The 17,750-nt window shown below is 39.4% G+C and overlaps 2 protein-coding genes across 2 annotated transcripts; one reads left to right on the top strand and one right to left on the bottom strand.

The window, feature by feature from the left end:
- Positions 1-105: 105 nt before the first annotated feature.
- On the top strand, positions 106-8,211 carry tnfsf18 (TNF superfamily member 18). Its single transcript, XM_030058649.1, has 6 exons — positions 106-177; positions 2,271-2,316; positions 5,463-5,779; positions 6,471-6,509; positions 7,236-7,296; positions 7,528-8,211. Exons 3-6 carry the CDS (start codon positions 5,513-5,515, stop codon positions 7,899-7,901), a joined length of 741 nt encoding a protein of 246 aa, XP_029914509.1. The 5' UTR covers positions 106-177; positions 2,271-2,316; positions 5,463-5,512; the 3' UTR covers positions 7,902-8,211.
- Positions 8,212-12,985: 4,774 nt separating this feature from the next.
- On the bottom strand, positions 12,986-16,226 carry tnfsf14 (TNF superfamily member 14). Its single transcript, XM_030057255.1, has 4 exons — positions 15,785-16,226; positions 13,894-13,927; positions 13,730-13,804; positions 12,986-13,382 (listed from the first exon to the last, which is right to left on the bottom strand). Exons 1-4 carry the CDS (start codon positions 15,989-15,991, stop codon positions 12,991-12,993), a joined length of 708 nt encoding a protein of 235 aa, XP_029913115.1. The 5' UTR covers positions 15,992-16,226; the 3' UTR covers positions 12,986-12,990.
- Positions 16,227-17,750: the final 1,524 nt, after the last annotated feature.

Genomic DNA, 17,750 nt, shown 5'->3' with positions numbered 1-17,750 from the left:
CCGGTCTTTGATCAGTTAACGTCTCATCGCAACTGTCAGTTTATTAGGCTCCACTGTGAAAAACATACAAGGAAAATCAATTAACATGTTCGATCAGTCTGACAACACTACAAATAATCTGCACAATCACTCCCTCAACTCAACATTTTGTTCTAATCCAGGCCACTCGGATTAAAGGTAAGTTTGTTTGCAAAAAACTGCAAGAAACATAGCTTACATTTATTTCGTTGTCGTAATCAAGTAATACTGACTTATGCAATATCTGATTGAAAAGCGTCCTTATCGTAAATTATCTGAAATTAGGATACAAGTCGTATAATTTTCAACATGTTGCTGGTATGCTTGCCTTATCTCCCTAAAATGTATTTCAGAATAGGTTCAAGAAAGTTGTGGTCTTCTATTATAAGATGCCCTCTCAGTGTAGCCCACTTCTTGAGCATACTGGCTGAGCTGATGAGCAATCACTCTACTGAGTAAATAAAGTCCTTTAGCCATAACATAATAGCCATAATAATATCACATCATCTAGACACATGAGACCAACATTGACTTTATGATGATATTCAAATTATTTTCTCTTATGAACAGATTCATGCTGCAATGTCTACAACGTAGAGAGGTGTAAATATGGTTGGTTATTCACAATGATCATCTACTTTTTGGGTTGTTATTATAATTATGCTTTTTTTAAACTCTTGCTGACTACTGACTTTGTATGGGAGGTTTCTGCCACCTGGTGTAAACATGAAAGCACAGCTGCTTTTGCCCCAGAGCTATGGGGACTCCTGGCTGTCCCAAGGTCAAGGCTAAAAACTGATCACACATTCACTGCTGGCAGTAAACTTGGGCAAATAGTTCTCTGCAAAACCATAGGACAGCCTGATTGGTCCATTCATTAAAAAAAAAAAAAAAAAGTATTTGTTTTTACTGGCATTTTCATCTTCATACATTAAGTCACACATGGTTATTACATATGTTGTGTGTGCATTTGTGCATAGCATAGCCATAATGTTTCATGTTCTCTTGTCACCTTTTCGTTGTAATTTTGAAACGTGGGGCTTTACTTGTCTTATTTCTTTTTTTTTTTTCATAACAACCATTTTGAAAATGTCATTGCCATTTCAGTGTGATGTTATACAACAACTCTATCATGATTGTCTTTCCTTGTTCATGTTGCTCAGTTAGCTGTGGAAAACCAGCAGCACTTCTTTAACATTCTCCAGGCTCTACTTAATAATCTTAAACTTGTACTGAATCCACATAAAACCAATTACATGTTGTTCTCAAGAACTAGACATAATGTAAGTAAAACCTTTTGTGTTTGGTTAGATGAGAAACTTCTTCAGATTCCGACAATCTTGTCAAGATATTATGACAAAACCTTGGTTTTCTGTATAGAAATAGAAGTAATTTTCCTGTGGTTAGTAAGAAAAGGATAGTCGCAGCTGTTTTTCTCTCTTTTATGGACTCTGCTGATGTGATTTATGCCTCTGTCTCTACTCTTAAACCCCTGGATGCTGTTTATCACTCTGTTCTCTGGTTTATTACTGGTATTGTTTATAGCACTCATCACTGCATCCTTAACGAAAAACTTGGGTGCTCTTCTCTGTCTGTGGGACGGGATAGACCCATGTATTTGTTTATTTATAAAGTCCGTATTGGAAAGCTGCCATGTTACATTTTATCTGTGCTGATCTGGTCCTTTGGAGCAACAAAGTCAGTCTAATGACCGACTTTCTCTGCTCTCTCTCAAGTCTGTACTGAGCTTGGAGGGTCTGCTTTTAGTTTCTATGCTCCGACTACCGGGGACGCCTTACAAAACCCCCTAAAGATGAATTCTTTAGTAACACTTGTTCAGTTTAAATCCATGATCAGAAATCATTCAACCTCTGTTTGCACCTTTTTTTTTATTGAATTGTCTTTGTATCTTGTATCTTTTAATTACTATTATTATTTAATTAACTGTATTTCTATACTTGTTTTAGATGATTGTTCTGCTTTACATTGTACCTTTTATTATTTTTGTATTTTTGTTTTACTTAACATCATTGTACATGAGGGCCAGCCCTCCATGATCTTCAAGTTTAGATAAAGTTAAATAATGTACACTGTCCAGGCCCTTTTGATTTGCATCAAAGTGAATATGAATCATCTGACCTGAAATCAGTAAGACACAAACTTCCTCCCTCACATTTGCACCAACACTATAGATGATCGTATTGTTATGCTGCACAAAATTTAACAATTACCTTTTTGTTTTTTGTCAACAGAAATAGGACACACGTTTGGAAAAAGGGAACAGGGAAATACAGTACAGTAAGTATTGTTCATTTGCACTTTTTTTTTCTTTTGGGAAATCCCCACTAATACCTGAAATGGCATAATTGCACTTTCACATGGACTCTAAGATGAAATAGTGATTTTTTTTATTTTATTTATTTATTTATTTTTTTTTTTTAAACTTAAACAACTCAGTGTGTCATTGTTTGGAAACTCTAACATCATCATAAAATACAGAACTAATTCACCAAGACTGTTTGAGCTTTTCCCTCTATTGTTCCATGTTCGTCATCACAGGCTAAGAAACACCTCAAGGACTTTCATCACGCTTTTAACTTGCACACAATCCAGATATTGCTCATCCCGAAAAATGCACAGTCAGATTATTTACTCTCAGTTCCACAATTCCCAACCCACATCTTTTGATATTTTCCATCGTTATTGGTTATTGTACTACATGTCCACTTCTGTTTTTTCACTCAATGTCAAAAATTTAGAGGGAAAAAACCCTAAAAAATCCTTACATATGTTATTAAGTTATGGGACTTATATTTTTCCATTAGTTCTTTTCATCTGGTCTCGCTATCATTGATTTGAGCTTGAGGCTCCACTAGGTGGCTCTATATCATCATTTAGTTGGACAAAGAGAGGAAACAGGCCTACATAAATCATTTCCACAGCGACAGTCAGTGAGGACTGGTTCTAAAATGGCTGAAGTTGCAACTTCTCTCAATAAAAATGCATTTTTACAATGTGGAGTAAAGTGTGTGAATATTATATGCTTCCTTTAAAGGCAATTAACAGATAGTGGAATTATACTTTTTGAGTATCTCCATCATTAATGTGTTTTTAGGTAACAGTAATCCTAGCTGTGAGTGTATGTGACAGTCTGCTTGTGAGCATTATCCCCCTTAGATGAGCTTTCCCACTAATGTAGGTGTCTGATCTTGCCCAGGGCAACAATGTTGAAACAAAGTCATTTTGTTACCTGCACTGACATTGATAATTAACTAAATTATGCTACGTGACGTGGATCTCCACCCCATTGCCCCATAGGTCAATTCAGCATGGAAACCAAATGAACTGTGACCAGCCAGTATAAAGATCTGCCTTACAAATGTGGAGAAGGTAAAATTGATCCTGCGCATGACACGGGTCTCTCAAATGAAACTTGAATTCACAGTTTGAGACAAATAGTGGAGTGCTCAGAGGATGAGTGTGTAATTTTCTTTGGAGAAAACACTAGTGCTCCTGAAAAGGGAAGTGGGACAGGAGTCTTTAAATGCATCCAAGAGTAGGAGCAGGACCGATGTGTCATCAGCAGGGTTTGAACCCTGATGATTACCGGTAGCTATTGAAGCCTTTTAGTTTTTTAATCCTTGCTTCTACTAATTAGTCATGAGAGAGTAAAAGCTTTTTAACTCCTACTCCACGCCCTGAGTTCTGGAAGTTTGTCATTTTGGGTGCATTTGAAACTTGACTTCTTTTGGTCTTGTGCCACTGGATTAGTGAATTCATTTAAGATTTTTATATTGTCTGAAAATGCAGAACAAAGTTGCTTTAAAATTGCTCAATCACTTAAATCCAATGTTCCCCTCTACTGTTCTGATGTTCGTCATCACCAACCATGAATTACCACAGAGACTTTCACCACCATTTCAACATGCACACACAGGCCTGATATTGCTGATTTCCCAAAATGCACAGTCAGATAAACTACTCTCAGTTCCGCAGTTCCCAATCATATTCATCCTGTCTGTCATTATTTTTCTGCTGTAGAATTATGCACTTGCTAGGGGACACAGTGCTCTCTGCAAGTTAAACTCAAGCACGGGTTATGTTTTCACTGCTGGCTTGTTGTTTCTTATTGTGCTATATGACCAGGTACTAGTTGTTTAAGCAGCATAGTGTATGTGCTACCTTTACCAGGGACTGCGCTGCTCTGACTCATGACACACCTGGATCTAACCTCGTCCTGTTGTGTGGCCTTGAAACTTTCCCCAGGTAAACCGCAAGTAAAGAAAATGAAATGAGATCTACTGACCTCAAGCAGCGCTCAAATGGAGTTGGGAAATTTTAAGAAATGAAAACAGAACACAACATATCTTAGCATGCTGTGAGCCCCACAAAAATGTCAGTCATGGCACAAAGCATGAAGGACTGGATTGAAGCATACTGATGGGACAATAATGTTAAACGCCAACTGTAAGTTTTGTACACTATCTCTCTGATTTGGTATGTTAATCTCATCTGGACAGTTTCTAATTTACACACTGAGATATATTTCTTTCTTATAATCAAAACTGATCTCCTAAGGTCTTTTGCCACTAAATGGTGCCACTATTGATTTTGCTGTGGCTCTATATTTCATTTTAACTCTAAGACAATTCTGCTGTTGCTGCTGTTTCTCCCCCCTAAGGAGTTCAGCAGAGAAATGAATAGGGAGAGAAAATGCTGCCGAAATCCTACGTTCCAGTGAGGAGGATCAGCTGCAGGGCCGTAATTATTCCAGGCCTAATTGTTTAATTGTTCTTATGTCTTCATGCACATCACAATATATATGAATACTTTACATTTTGAAGTAAGCATGGCTACAGTTGAATGCTTATAGAAGTAGCCATAGTTATTGTGTTATCACATTCATTACATTATTCATATCCAAAGCAATAAAGGTATGGAGCCAAAACAACAGTGTTTCACTGTTCTAGAACTGCAGGAGCTTTTGTGGTTAAAATATTAGAAGATAATGCTGCACATATACAACCTTTTTTGTGTTACACAAGCACATTAAAAATGGAAACAGAAAGCAGAAGGAAATTGTGAAACTGGAACTGCAAGGGATGGACTTTCAGTGTTTACAAAGGACCAATCTCAAAAATGGACAAGTTCGTCCCACGGAAGCATCCAATACATATCACGGCACCAGCTCAAGAAATTCCTCTTCACAGTGTCTCTCTCTGTTTAAGAAAACGAAGTGAATGATTCATACTTGTCACAGTTCTTCCATCCTTCCTTTTCTCTCTGGTAGTGAGTCTTGTTCCTCCTTTCTGTACAAGCTGCAGTATGTAGGAGAAGAGGGCCATCCCCTATATGTAGATATGATCCGGGCTTGCTGAGTTTTCCTTTTGCAGCGCAGAATGGAAAGTACCAGCCCATCATCTGGACTCCTCGTTTCTCTACAGATACCCTGAGACAAGCAGGACCCAGTCAGACATCAGCACGTCCCCATCACATGCAGACGTTGAGTTCAGGAAGCAAACAAACTTCTGCTTTGGTGCACAGCAGAGGAAACTATCAGGAGCTCAACAGTTGTCAGAAGTCAACATCTCTTCCTGCGCTCCCTGGGCTCAGAGCTGCTCTGAGCACTGCACTCAGACTGATGATGCCACAGCCTATAGAGCATCGCCTGGTCTGTCCCCTCCTGCTGTGGATCACCGTCCTCACCATCGGCCAGATGGCTTTCATCACCTTCTTTTTCACTGCTGTATACCCTGGCTTGGTAAGATTTCTTAAAATTCATGTGTTATTGCAACACAAAGTACCATTAAAACACTTGAAAGTTATCAGGGATAATACCTTATTGTATTAATAACCACTGAGATTATGAAATTTGTATGTCTGTTAGATCCTAATCTGCCATATTTGAGCAAATTTACACAACACAAAAAAATAGAGCTTGTTTTTCTTTATGTCAAGATTTGGCTGTTTCAGTACTGGTGTGTAAATCTGCAGTGGGAACACCTGCACCTTGCATCTGTTATTTTCTTGTGGTTTTAGTAGTAGTACAGCAGGTGGGAAACACCTCTGTCTGTAGTTGCTGGCTGGTTACAGCACAGGAGTATGTGCTTTGTGTGTATCTGATGCTGAAAGAGAAATGCTTGTTTTAGATCGATTCCACACTGATGACACAGCATAGTAGGAGCTATGATCCAGATAGTCAAACTGTAGCGACCACAGATGAGTTATAAGTTATGAATTCCTATTCTAGTGATATAGAGGACAGTGAACCAAACAATGTTTAACTTTAGATGATGTATTTTACAAGATGAGCACCTCCACAGATTGTCTAAACTGTGCTTTGCAAATGACAGCACTTTGGCGAGGTCATCTGAAGAGCTTGGACGATATTGTTAAGTTTATTTCTTCTAACACTGTTTTTGTGTTTCACTTTCCTTGTCTGTTTCCCTCAGAGGACAAGTGATGTAGACCGAGGCAGCGAAAAATCATCCGTAAGCTAACTACATTTTTTGGAGTTCGTACTTGTCCTATTTAACTCAGAGTGTGGGCGGCAAGTCCTCACATGTTCCATGGCTCAACAATCTGAGAGCTCATTTTCTTTATGATGTGTGTGTTATGGTGTCGTCATCATTGGTTTTACTGTATTTTGCTGATCTACAGCAAAAAATCTGGTCACACCTTTCAAAATACAAATCCTATCACACAGACATGTTGCATTAGTCCTGTTTTGTCTCTGTTACTCATTGCTATTGTTAGTCAGCCTAACCACCGTCCTCACCTCTTGGAGGAAGCACAGTGACGCCATTGCCACATTCGGGGAAATGCCACTAAACTGCTTTTTTTTTTTTTTTTTTTTTTTAAGATAAGAAAAAATAAGATATACCTTATTGTCCCTGAGGGGAATTTTGACTTGGGCAGTGGAGCTACACACAACTGCAGTCAGCTTAAATACAAAACCTAGACAACAAAACAGTATAGTGGTATACCACAGACACAATGACAAATTACCTACAACAAAATAAAAAGATGTGAATATAATGCACATCCTTTTTTTTTTTTTTTTTTTTTTTTTTTTTACATGAGTGCATGTACACAAGTTCTCTCTTTTTCTTCTCCTCTAACTTTTGGATGGAGGCCAGAACATTTAAATAAAAACCAACATGTGGGCATTTAATTTCGCAACATTACATTCAAGAAAAATATTTCTTCTCTTTCAGCAATCCATAGGGGAGCCCAAACATTTTGCAGCCAGAATGATCTCCCTTAGAGCCGAAAAAGGTATGACAGTCACATTTGAAGTAATGCCATATTCAGCATGAATTATAGAATCATGGTCAGGAATAATTTGGGTAAATTTTAACAAGCTTATGATATAAAGGATCTCATGTTTCATTTAATCACAGTTTGCAATTTGTCTTATATACATTTGCTTCATGTGAATATTAATGTCCCAAGACAACATATTCAGATAATGTAATTCTACTAAATATGGCTGTCCCGATGTGTCAGATCCACAGATGCCTGGATCAAACAACACCAACTCTTTAAAAACAATTGAATGGATGGTGGAGGGCTCTGACCTGCTTTCCCCAAGAAATAAAAAAAACTTAACGTTATCCAAGGATGGATATTACTTCCTTTGTCTTCAAGTGACATTTCAAGAAGAAGAAAAGAAGCAAGAGTATTTTATCCATCTCAGAAAGAACGGCAAGATTCTCCTGTATGTCAGGGTGAACACAAAATCATCCAACACCGGCTTCCTGGGCAAGATGGTAGAGGGCAGCGCCAGAGATAAACTGGAGGTCACCATTGCCCCACAAGCCAAGATTGATGACAATTATACCTACCTGGGTATCATGTACTTGCCCAAACATTATTCATAGACACAGAGACAATTGCATGTACTGTGCATCTGACTGTTTTCTTGGTGCCAAAGAGACCCTCTTCGCACACATTGGCTTTGCACCAGCAGGCCTGCTCACCACTTCACTGTCTCACTGCAGTCAGAGGTGAGAAGACTGTCAAAGACAAAGTGTCAAGGAGACGGGACGGGCTGGCTGATGAAGATTACAGATTAACCCACAGTGTGGGAAAACCCCCCTATGATCCCTTTGACTTTCTACTTTTAAAAGCAGACACAAAGAGAAGTTTGTGAATGAAGTTTCTAAAGTTTGTGTGTTACGAAAGCAAAGTTGATTTTGTGCCATTGTTTCTCATAGAAGGAAAGTTTTACTCAGTCCTGCATTTACAAAAAGCATGGATTAAGGTTTTCAGCTTTACATTGCTGTTTAAATTATTTTATTGTTGTTTTTTATTTCTTTCAGCTGAGTTTATTGCACTCATACTGTATAATATTGTATTTAGCTATAAATATACATTATTCTAAAGAGCTACATCTACTGGCAGTAAACCTCAATTTGTCATTCTCTTGCACTATTTGCATCATTTATTTACTGATTTCTTTTTAAGTATGTGTGGAATTGTGTGGTTTATATATTTATGTTTAATTTATTTGTTTTTAAGACCTAATATGAATGTATTAAAAATGCTGTCAGATCAGTTAATAAGCAATGAATGTATGTCACTGTGTGACGAACCTTGCGGTGCCAAATTAACTAAGACAATAATGTTGGCGAGTTTGTTGAATGTATGTACAGTATGTTTTCAACTTTTGCAATAAGATATAAATAAAATCTAAAAAACAAGGTGCATCGTCCTCGTGTGTGTGAAACAAGTGTGTTGAATTGTTTGTATTCTGTCATTTTTACCGTCTTTTATTCATTCTGAAGATTCTGAAAATTAGCAGACTACACCCAGTTAGTTATGAGTTATGCAGAAACAAGAACCACAATAAAGAAGCTTTGTGTTTTTTGCCACATGCAGAAGCTCAAATAGAGAGGATGAGAGCGAAACAAGAGAAACCACCAATTTCTATTATTGCTAAATAGCATATTGAATGTCACATAGTCATGAGTCATGGGATGTGGTTTATTATGCAAAGAGATTTGAGCTTTGCGTATTTGTAAATCATTAAATGTAAAATCTGGTTTTGCCATGTTAATTTATTTTTGAATGCATTGCTTCAGAACTCAAAAATGTTGCAGTTTAGATGACACGTGTTCAGGGTCGACATTAGCCCAATCACAGATTTTTTTTTCAAAAACATTGACACTTTCAACGCAAGTGTCTTTAATGTAGGAATACTACCACTCCACCCTGCTCAAATAATTGTGTAAGGTGCTGGAAGATCAGAAACTTCAAGTAGACATAAAGATATTAGCACTTGGCGTGGCTTCACCACAGTGATGTGTGCACACAGGTGTACTGCACACTGCTAATGACAATGTATGGGAATGTCCTTTCATTTAACCCTGCATGTCCATTATCGTTTCATGTCTGCTCTGATGACCGAAAGCTTGGTAGAGTGAAATTTGCACTGACTAAGTGTGTGGATATCCTTATTTCAACAAGTGTCTTTACAAACAGTATATTCACAACCTCATGACAAAAAAATCCCTTTGATTTTAAAAAACAAAATGAACACTGTGACGACTTATGGTACTCTTACGGTCTGGTTCAAAAAAATGTTCAAATTTGTATTTGGGTCCATTCACATTGCTATCATAAAATGCATTTACAGTGAAAACTATGTGCTGTTCCCCCTGCATAAATGTTGTATTTGAGGTCTTTTAGGCCCCGTTATGGCGAGGAAGATTATTTAATGCATCAGGATTGGTAGAGTAACTGAAATTCGAACTTTGACTGATTTACTATTGAGTCATGAGACCCTGGATCTATAGCGAAAGTGAGAATTAAGTCATTATATTAATAGTGGGACCCCACCCGCATGACTCACTAAAAGCGGGGACCCCCCTTGCAGTGTGCTGTCGAAGAATAAGCCCTCCTGACCCTGACTCTGGCAAAACAAGGCCTGACTTCTCCAGCATTATATCAGTTGACCTACATCACAACAACTGCACTCGACAACAGAGATATACAAAAGGTTGCTGGAACAGAGATATTACTCATCAAGCCCCAGACACATATTTTCCAAGTCGATGTGGTTTCATCTGAAAACTTTTCTTTTCCAAGGCTCAGTCGCAGCCTCCAATGTCTCTCACTGTTTGGTTCATTAGCTGTTACCACCACAGGTTCCGGTGACGCTGTCTGGAGGTCCAACCTGCGACAGAATGCAAATGCAGATAATAAAGTTACCAAATCACCACCCACTCCATATGATTAATTAAACGAGTTTGCTGGGCTTGGTTTATACTTGCCTACGCCTTCTGCTGCCCTATGTGAAGGCAGATAAGAATTGTGTGTCCTCATAAGCTCTTTCTATCATTTACACAGATTGTTTTGTTTCCCAGACATGCTCTTGTCAGTGACCAATAATTTTGAAACCTCACACAGTCAAGTTCTGTACATTTTAGTGGAAAACAATCTATGCTGATGTAGTTTCCTCGGATTCCTCTAATAACCTGTGCAATGACATTTGTAGAAAATATGTTGTATCATCATGCAACCAGCCAGTGACCTCATCTTCCCCGTAACTCAAGGTGTGGGAAGATTTCATAGCGTGTCAGGTTGTGAAATCTCTTCTCAATGTAAGTAAATTCTACAATTAGCAGACTAGCATATTTTATTGTGAACACAGTGCGCTCACTGCTTGTATAAAAAAAGGAAAGACAAGGTTAGATTACATTAGACAGACCAGAATGCACTCCAGTGTTTTCTAGTCTAGACACTGACACAAGGGGACAGCATTTAGCCGTAGACTATGAGTGACTGTGACCACCAACAGTTCCCCTTAGCACAAAAAAGTTGGTCTCGATTTGAAATCAGATGCGTCATGAGTTGCCTCTTTCAACAGCAGATAGAAACTGTCTAAAAAATCATAACAATTTGGTTTTTTCAGTGTTATAGAGGAGTGAAATAAAAAATGGATAAGGTGTGACCATGTTTTAGTATCTGTCTGCATTGTATTGCTTACATATCGATGGAAAATCATCATTTCCAAATGGGATAAGGAAATCAATATGATAAATGTGACAAGAATATCATAGATATTCTTACTGATATAGACAGTAAGATTATCTTACAGATCTTACAGACAGTCAAGCCAAGACTATAGGATAAAGACAAGAGGAAGTCTAGTGCACGAAATGCAACCACATATTGTTGATGTTAGCTCCCCTCCTCTTCTGTCACAAACTCTCACTCATCTTATACCTCTCCTTATAGGTCAGCCAGCCCTGGAGGATGACTCAGATGACTCACATGTGCTACGGTACACAGTCATGAAAATACAAGGTGACGGTTTAAAAGGTCACCCATAATCTCACAGACGTGTGTGTATGCATTCGATCAATTCAGCCGAACCTCTAATCACAGTCACATAGTTTTCCAACATGATATTTTAATAATGGGAACAAAATGCATAATGTGTAACCAGGGGAAAAAGGACTGAGGATCACCCATCTACCCACTCACACATACACCCACACACCCATAACTACACACACATACACACCATCCTACACCACTTTCACCTCCAGCACCCAAACTACGAGGTAGCACCCATCGTTCTCCAGCTCAGGGGTTGGAAAGTGAGTCAGTGAAGCAGACACTCCGGGCTATCTGCTGTTCACATCTCCCCCAGAAGCTCCCACCTCCACTTCCTCCTCAGTTTACAAATATACAACTCCGGCCTGCAGCGTGGGTGTGTTTCAAAGAGCTGCTTCTTCGAACCAGAAACAGTTGAAAGGAAAAGCGTTGACGGTGAACGCATGAGGGAGACAAAAAAAAAAAGAAGAAAAGCTCTGGTGAAAGATAAGAGCGTATTGTTTGTAAGCAACCTCATCAACAGAGAGATAAGATCACCATAAATTTGAATGTGGATCTGTGGGACAATGTGGATGATTCACTACACATTTGTCCTCAAATAAAAGTTGCCCTCAGGCCTCCATGTGCAGAATTGAATGTGAAAGTTGTACAGTTGTATTGTAATTACCTATATGACAGCATCAAACACATGTTCATTTAAGGAACCATGTTTGACATCAGGCTGCTTCAGTGTTACCTGTCACTGTGGTATATTAAGGTAACCTCGCTACAGTGGAGGCTGCATATATGACTCTTGTGGTTGGGGTGAAGAAGAAACATCCGCTGCTACTGAGACCACTCGCCAGGTTAGCCTTGCCTGTATGCAGCTGCAACAGCAGGTGCTTTAGTTACGGCACATGAAGGTCTCAGCAAAAAAAAAAAAAAACAAAAAAACTCAGCAGGCACAAAAACGTTTTTAATGACAATGTATTTAATCAGAAATAGAAAAAATAAAATTCAAAGCAATCCAGCGATATAATTAATTCCACCAGTGGGCAGATAAATAAATAGTGTGCACAGAATGTGTTACAGCAACAACATATGCTCCATTAATTGCAATAGTAGAAAAAATAAATGTTTATTATTATTATTATTGCAGTCACATTGGAGTTTGCTTTTTACTTTAGCTTTTTATAATTTTTTTCCACTTCAGACTTGATGCAGTGGTTTATACTTTTATACTACAATGTGAACATCAGGAATAGTGAACAGCTCATCACAGTTGTCAGAAAAAAAAAGCTAGTCATTTCAGGTTAAAGTAAGCATATGACAAGGAAAGAGGACTCTTGTTATATATTATGCATTCTCATACTTAACTTCAAAAATGATTCATCTTCACCTGCAATGTGTTACAGCCACCAAACTAATACAACTCTAGCCAGCAGAGTCTTGACCTTTACTGTCTTCATAAACTCCCAGCCACAGAATAACATCCCACCCCTGCCTCCTTTTCAAGCAATGAACCTGACTTTACATAACAGAGAGAAGAACTGATCCCTGAGGAAATCCCATCCCAAAGTTAGTTATCCAACCTCCTGACTCGTATGGGTTGTACATTCATCATAACATATCAGAATGACAGCAGATTTATATCATGTATGCCCCAAAGAAATTTTCATTGGCTTGGAGTCGCACAATGTGGGCGACGTTGCTCACTTCCACAAAGATCCCATCACCTGCGTTGAAATGAAACACCCCACCCAGGTAGCTGTTGGACCGGACGACTGTTTTGCCTGCTCTCGGGGAGTACTTCCTGGACTCTAGGAGCGTTATATTTCCCCCAGGGTAGCGCGGGGTTTCATATTTGACCAAGTGATAAAACATTTCGCTGTCCTTGAAGAAGACCTTGGAGTAGACATAGTAATATCCCTCTTTCTGAATGACAAGCCTCCCGTCTTTGTACTCCATCTCGTGAAGGAGAGGTTGTGCATCTGTGCTCCACGACATGACCTTATTTCTGTGATGCACGTTTTGCCCATCTGCAAAGAAGAGACCAGCCACAAAGTCAAGTTTTACCCAGTTAAATATGGAGATTTGCTTCACATGCTCTAATTTGACGTGATGAGCAACTGAATGATTTCTATAAATCAGTAGAAATGAAGTCATGAATTAATAATAAATTGTTAAGTGACACAGGGTGAAGAAATATTAGGTGGCATTTTGTTCAAACATAACTATCCACCTTTGTATACTGGGAGATTTTGCCACTGCTTCTATACCAATACAGGGAATTATTATGTGTTTTGATATATTGATCTGCTATGCCTCATAAATACATTGAATAGCCACATTGTGGCAACAGAAAGGACATCAGCACTGCTCTCACCTGTCAGGTGTGCCACAGGTTTGGAAGGAAGAACAACAAGGCTTGGTCTTTCAGTGCCAGAAAGGTCATCGTCATCTGTATTGGGAGCAGAAATACAGTTTAAGGCATATAATGTTAAGTAACTGATTCAGTTCATCATTTGAGCAAAGGGAACTGACACTTACCTGAGAACACCTTGGAAGTCGAAGCCGAATCAGCCTGCAATATGGGCAAAAAGGAGAAAGGGATTACCTTTGTGTGTGGTGTGTGTATGTGTGTGTGTGGGTGTGTGTGTGTGTGTGTGTGTGTGTGTGTGTGCATATGCATTTATTTGCACTCGGACAACGGTGCACGCACACTGTTAGAGTCAGTAATGGTGAACATGAACAAGTTTCTGCTAAACGTAAACTCTAAAGAAGTAAAACCATAATCTGTGATGTCTTCGGGTAATGCTCCATGGAACCGCACCATTGACGATACATGGGAAACTGAATTGCACTGAATGTCTGCCGTTAACATTTTAACTCATCGTCTTGGTGTCGTCAGGATCCACCTTTATTTGATGTTTCTAGTTTTCAGAGAGGCCTGATGCATAGCGATTCTTGTGAAGTATTCATCCATCATGAGAAAAGAATGAATTCTGTTTTTTTTTTTTTTTTGGGGGGGGGGGGGGGGGGGGGGGGGGGGGGGGGGGGGTCCTTTTTGTGTTTCTTTTGATGAGCTGCACAAGCTAGGTCAACCACATCCTGTCCTTCTCCCCTGCCAGCTGCTTGTACATTCCGCCACTTGGCATGTGGTGTCAGACCGAGCAAGCCCTGCCCACCCCCAACTGCTGCTCCTCACTCAGACTGAGTCACAGTAAAAGCACCTGACCGGCCATCGTAATGGAAAATCTCGTGTTCATGTCTTTATTCCTCGGAAATCCATGAGGTTCTCTGAAACGGGGCCCAGCTCTAAGATACTTCTCCATCTCCATTCCATTCTCTTCCCTATAGCAGTGAAATTTCGCTGTCAGCATTTCTTTGAGAAAAACCATCACTCCGATGATCGAGAAAAGGTCACTTTCATTTCCGTCATGAAAAACATTTCACTATTTGTAACTACCTCAATACTAGGTGCCCATATGTAACTATACCTCAGTACTATGTGCCTCCTAGTAGGCTAAAAACTTCAGTGAACAAATGAAGTGTTCTCAAGTCACATCCAGAGTCCATTATGAGAACACAAATCGCTCTCTGCTCTGCGCAGTTATGTGATGAATGCAAATTGTGACGTGGAAAGTAACTAGGTACATTTACTCCAGTGCTATTCATAAGCACAGTTTTGAAGTACTGCTTCTTTATTTGAGTATCTACATTTAGTAAGACCTTATTCTTTCACTTCACTACATTTCAGAGGGAAACTACTACTGTACTTTTTACTGCGCTACATTTATCGGACAGCTGTAGTTACTAGTTACTTTGCAGAATGAGCTTTTAAATGCGAAACAGAAAAGCAGACGTGTCGTTGGACCGTAAACTAGCCAACAATGTATGAAGCAGTCAGACCAGCAACGTTAAAACACTTCTTACAGGTTAATGCGTCAATAAAATAGCCATTCTTCACAAAGCTAATTTTGCTGTCCATACATTCATACGTATACTAACTTTTCATATTTCACTTTCATAACACACCACTGTACTTACAAGAAATTCATGGCTGCTCCATGAATTGCATTACTTTCATTAATTTCACAAGCCAAGTTTGCACTCTGGGTAGCTGAATACCTTGGACTAGTTTTGAAATGAAAATTAAATGTTTCTGAGAAAAACACAAACACTTTAAGCTTTGTGGTGAGTATGACAGAACACAAGAAAGGGGAAAAAAAGAGGTGTTAAAGGAGACAAACATCAAAATAGAAAATGAGAAAGTGTTACAACACAGATGGAGCTCTTATGAGGAAAGTGATACTTTTCAGTTTGGTTGGAAAATGAATGAATCGTACAATTGAAAAAAAAAAAAAAAGGAAAGTAGTACTACTGAGTTACTGAAGGCATCACATGCAGGCAAGCCCACAGAGATGAGGCGGATACTCACTGTCTCAGTCTGGTAGAGACGGTAGATGAAGCAGGCTTCTATGACCATGCCGCACAATGCCAGGCTTACCAGCAGGAACAGCAGGGTCTGGCACACCGTGGTGCGCCGGGGCTGTCGGCTGGGCCTGGGGGGCACTGGAGGTGGAGGGTAGGCGGTATGGCTGTCCACCACAAACACAGAGGGATACTTGACACCATGCTCTGCCATACCTGCCGTGATCTGTCTTCAACCAGGGATGCCCTTGAAGTGAAACTATCCTCAAGGAAATACCAGCAGAACGGTTGAGGGGTTGCAGTGACAAGCGGAGACTTTCCACCCCTGAGACAAGTAGCAATGTGGGTGGGATTGTTTGTGGTTGGTTTAAATCAAGATGGTTGAGAGCAAGTACATATCTCCCTCAGATACAGAAATCTAGAGATGTTCCACCTTTGGAGGCTGTCAGACACGTTCCTGCTTGCCCACAGTATCTGAAAGCATCAAAATGAAAAAAGTTTTTCCCACTTCAGCTGCAAGCCTGATAGTCCATCAGTGTGCGTGTAATAAAACAGATGACCATGCACAGTGCATATTAAGCTCCCCTTCATACCCTCCCACTTTGCTGTTATAGTAATTTTGAAATATCACAAGTCACACTTCCTCTCTCACACATACTCAAGTACTGTCTCTTGCCATCTGAAAGTAACAATGAGGTCACAAAGCGGCGCAAAGAGACAGAGACGCTGATCTGATAAGCTTCCCATGCATTTCAATATAGCTCTAAATCTCAGGGGCAAATCATTTGGAACTTTTGTTATTACCGAAAGTATTTGTGTTTGCGCTGTGTCACCAGGGTTTTCTAGCTCTGTTTGCTTAGAATACATACTTTCCACACTCTCTGGAGAGACACTGACAGGGATAATCCGACATAGTTTGAATCAGATCTTATACGTCAGAATAGTACAGAGCTGCATTTGGGAGAGGTACAGGTTGTTTATAATTCCTACATGTATAACTCACAAAAATGCCACTATACTTTCACTTTCACATGGAAAGAAGAGTTTCTTTCCATTCTGCATCCATCTATCCATCCACCCCCCACGCATATGTCCATTCAATGGTATTGAATGGACAGATAGACCTCCAAACATGGTTGATTAGTAAACATCCGTTTGTAGTATGAGCAATTAAAAACAAACAAACAAACAAACAAAAAAAAAACAGAATAAGCAAGGTCTATGGGAGCACTTGAATGAATAATTTCAGAAGCATATGGATGACTATGTCACTATAATGGTGTGAAGCGATTTTTCCGCTGACAAAAGCCACTGAAAAAACTTTCGATTTTTCGCAAACACTTGGTTCTTGTTTACTTGCAGAGCACTCCTTTTTGTGATGATGGTGGAGAGTCAAAGCTCTAAGCAACAGGGTGGCCTGAACATCCTCTCTGCTGAAGTGAACAACAGAAAGACACTGAATCCCTGCCAGATTCAGGGCTCTGTAACTGAACCTGACCTTTGACCTCCTTTTTGAGTGGGATAAGTGGAGCCAAAAGACATTTCCCCCCCTGCAAGGATCAACAAAGTGTGTGACCATGTTTGATCACAGTTGTCACTCCAGTAAATCTTATAAATACTCAAATAAGATCAGATCCAGTTGTTGAGAAGGCCACTTTTCAGTAAAGTGGGTAATAATGAGTTTGTGGGAGAGAGGTGCATCCTGGGATTCCTGGGAGAGAGGTGCATCCTGGGATTCAGACAATCATTAAATAGCTGTCAGGCCAGGTCAAATCAACCACCATATGGAAAAAATAAAAGAAAAAAACCCTCTATAATAACAGTTATATAATAGCATATTCCTAATAATAATCAGGGGATTAAAAAAAACAAACAAACCCTAATATAAACTCATGTAGAGTTGCTATATAATTTTCCCTGTTTCACCTATAGCAGGTGAATAGTGTCTTCAGTATGATTGAAGTTGGATTACT

The sequence above is a fragment of the Myripristis murdjan genome, chromosome 8 (genome assembly GCF_902150065.1).
Source record: "Myripristis murdjan chromosome 8, fMyrMur1.1, whole genome shotgun sequence".
NCBI classification, from domain to species: domain Eukaryota; kingdom Metazoa; phylum Chordata; class Actinopteri; order Holocentriformes; family Holocentridae; genus Myripristis; species Myripristis murdjan.
This window is presented reverse-complemented; position numbering and strand designations above follow the sequence as displayed.

Bases quoted from the DNA above. Each gene is read 5' to 3' on its own strand.
- tnfsf14 (XM_030057255.1), bottom strand. From the start codon at position 15,991: ATGGCAGAGCATGGTGTCAAGTATCCCTCTGTGTTTGTGGTGGACAGC. The intron at 13,928-15,784 runs GTGAGTATCCGC...CCCATATTGCAG, and splicing joins GTCTCTACCAGACTGAGACA to GCTGATTCGGCTTCGACTTC. The intron at 13,383-13,729 runs GTGAGAGCAGTG...TCTTCTTTGCAG, and splicing joins ACCTGTGGCACACCTGACAG to ATGGGCAAAACGTGCATCAC.
- tnfsf18 (XM_030058649.1), top strand. From the start codon at position 5,513: ATGCAGACGTTGAGTTCAGGAAGCAAACAAACTTCTGCTTTGGTGCAC. The intron at 6,510-7,235 runs GTAAGCTAACTA...CTTCTCTTTCAG, and splicing joins GAGGCAGCGAAAAATCATCC to CAATCCATAGGGGAGCCCAA. The intron at 7,297-7,527 runs GTATGACAGTCA...CCGATGTGTCAG, and splicing joins CTCCCTTAGAGCCGAAAAAG to ATCCACAGATGCCTGGATCA.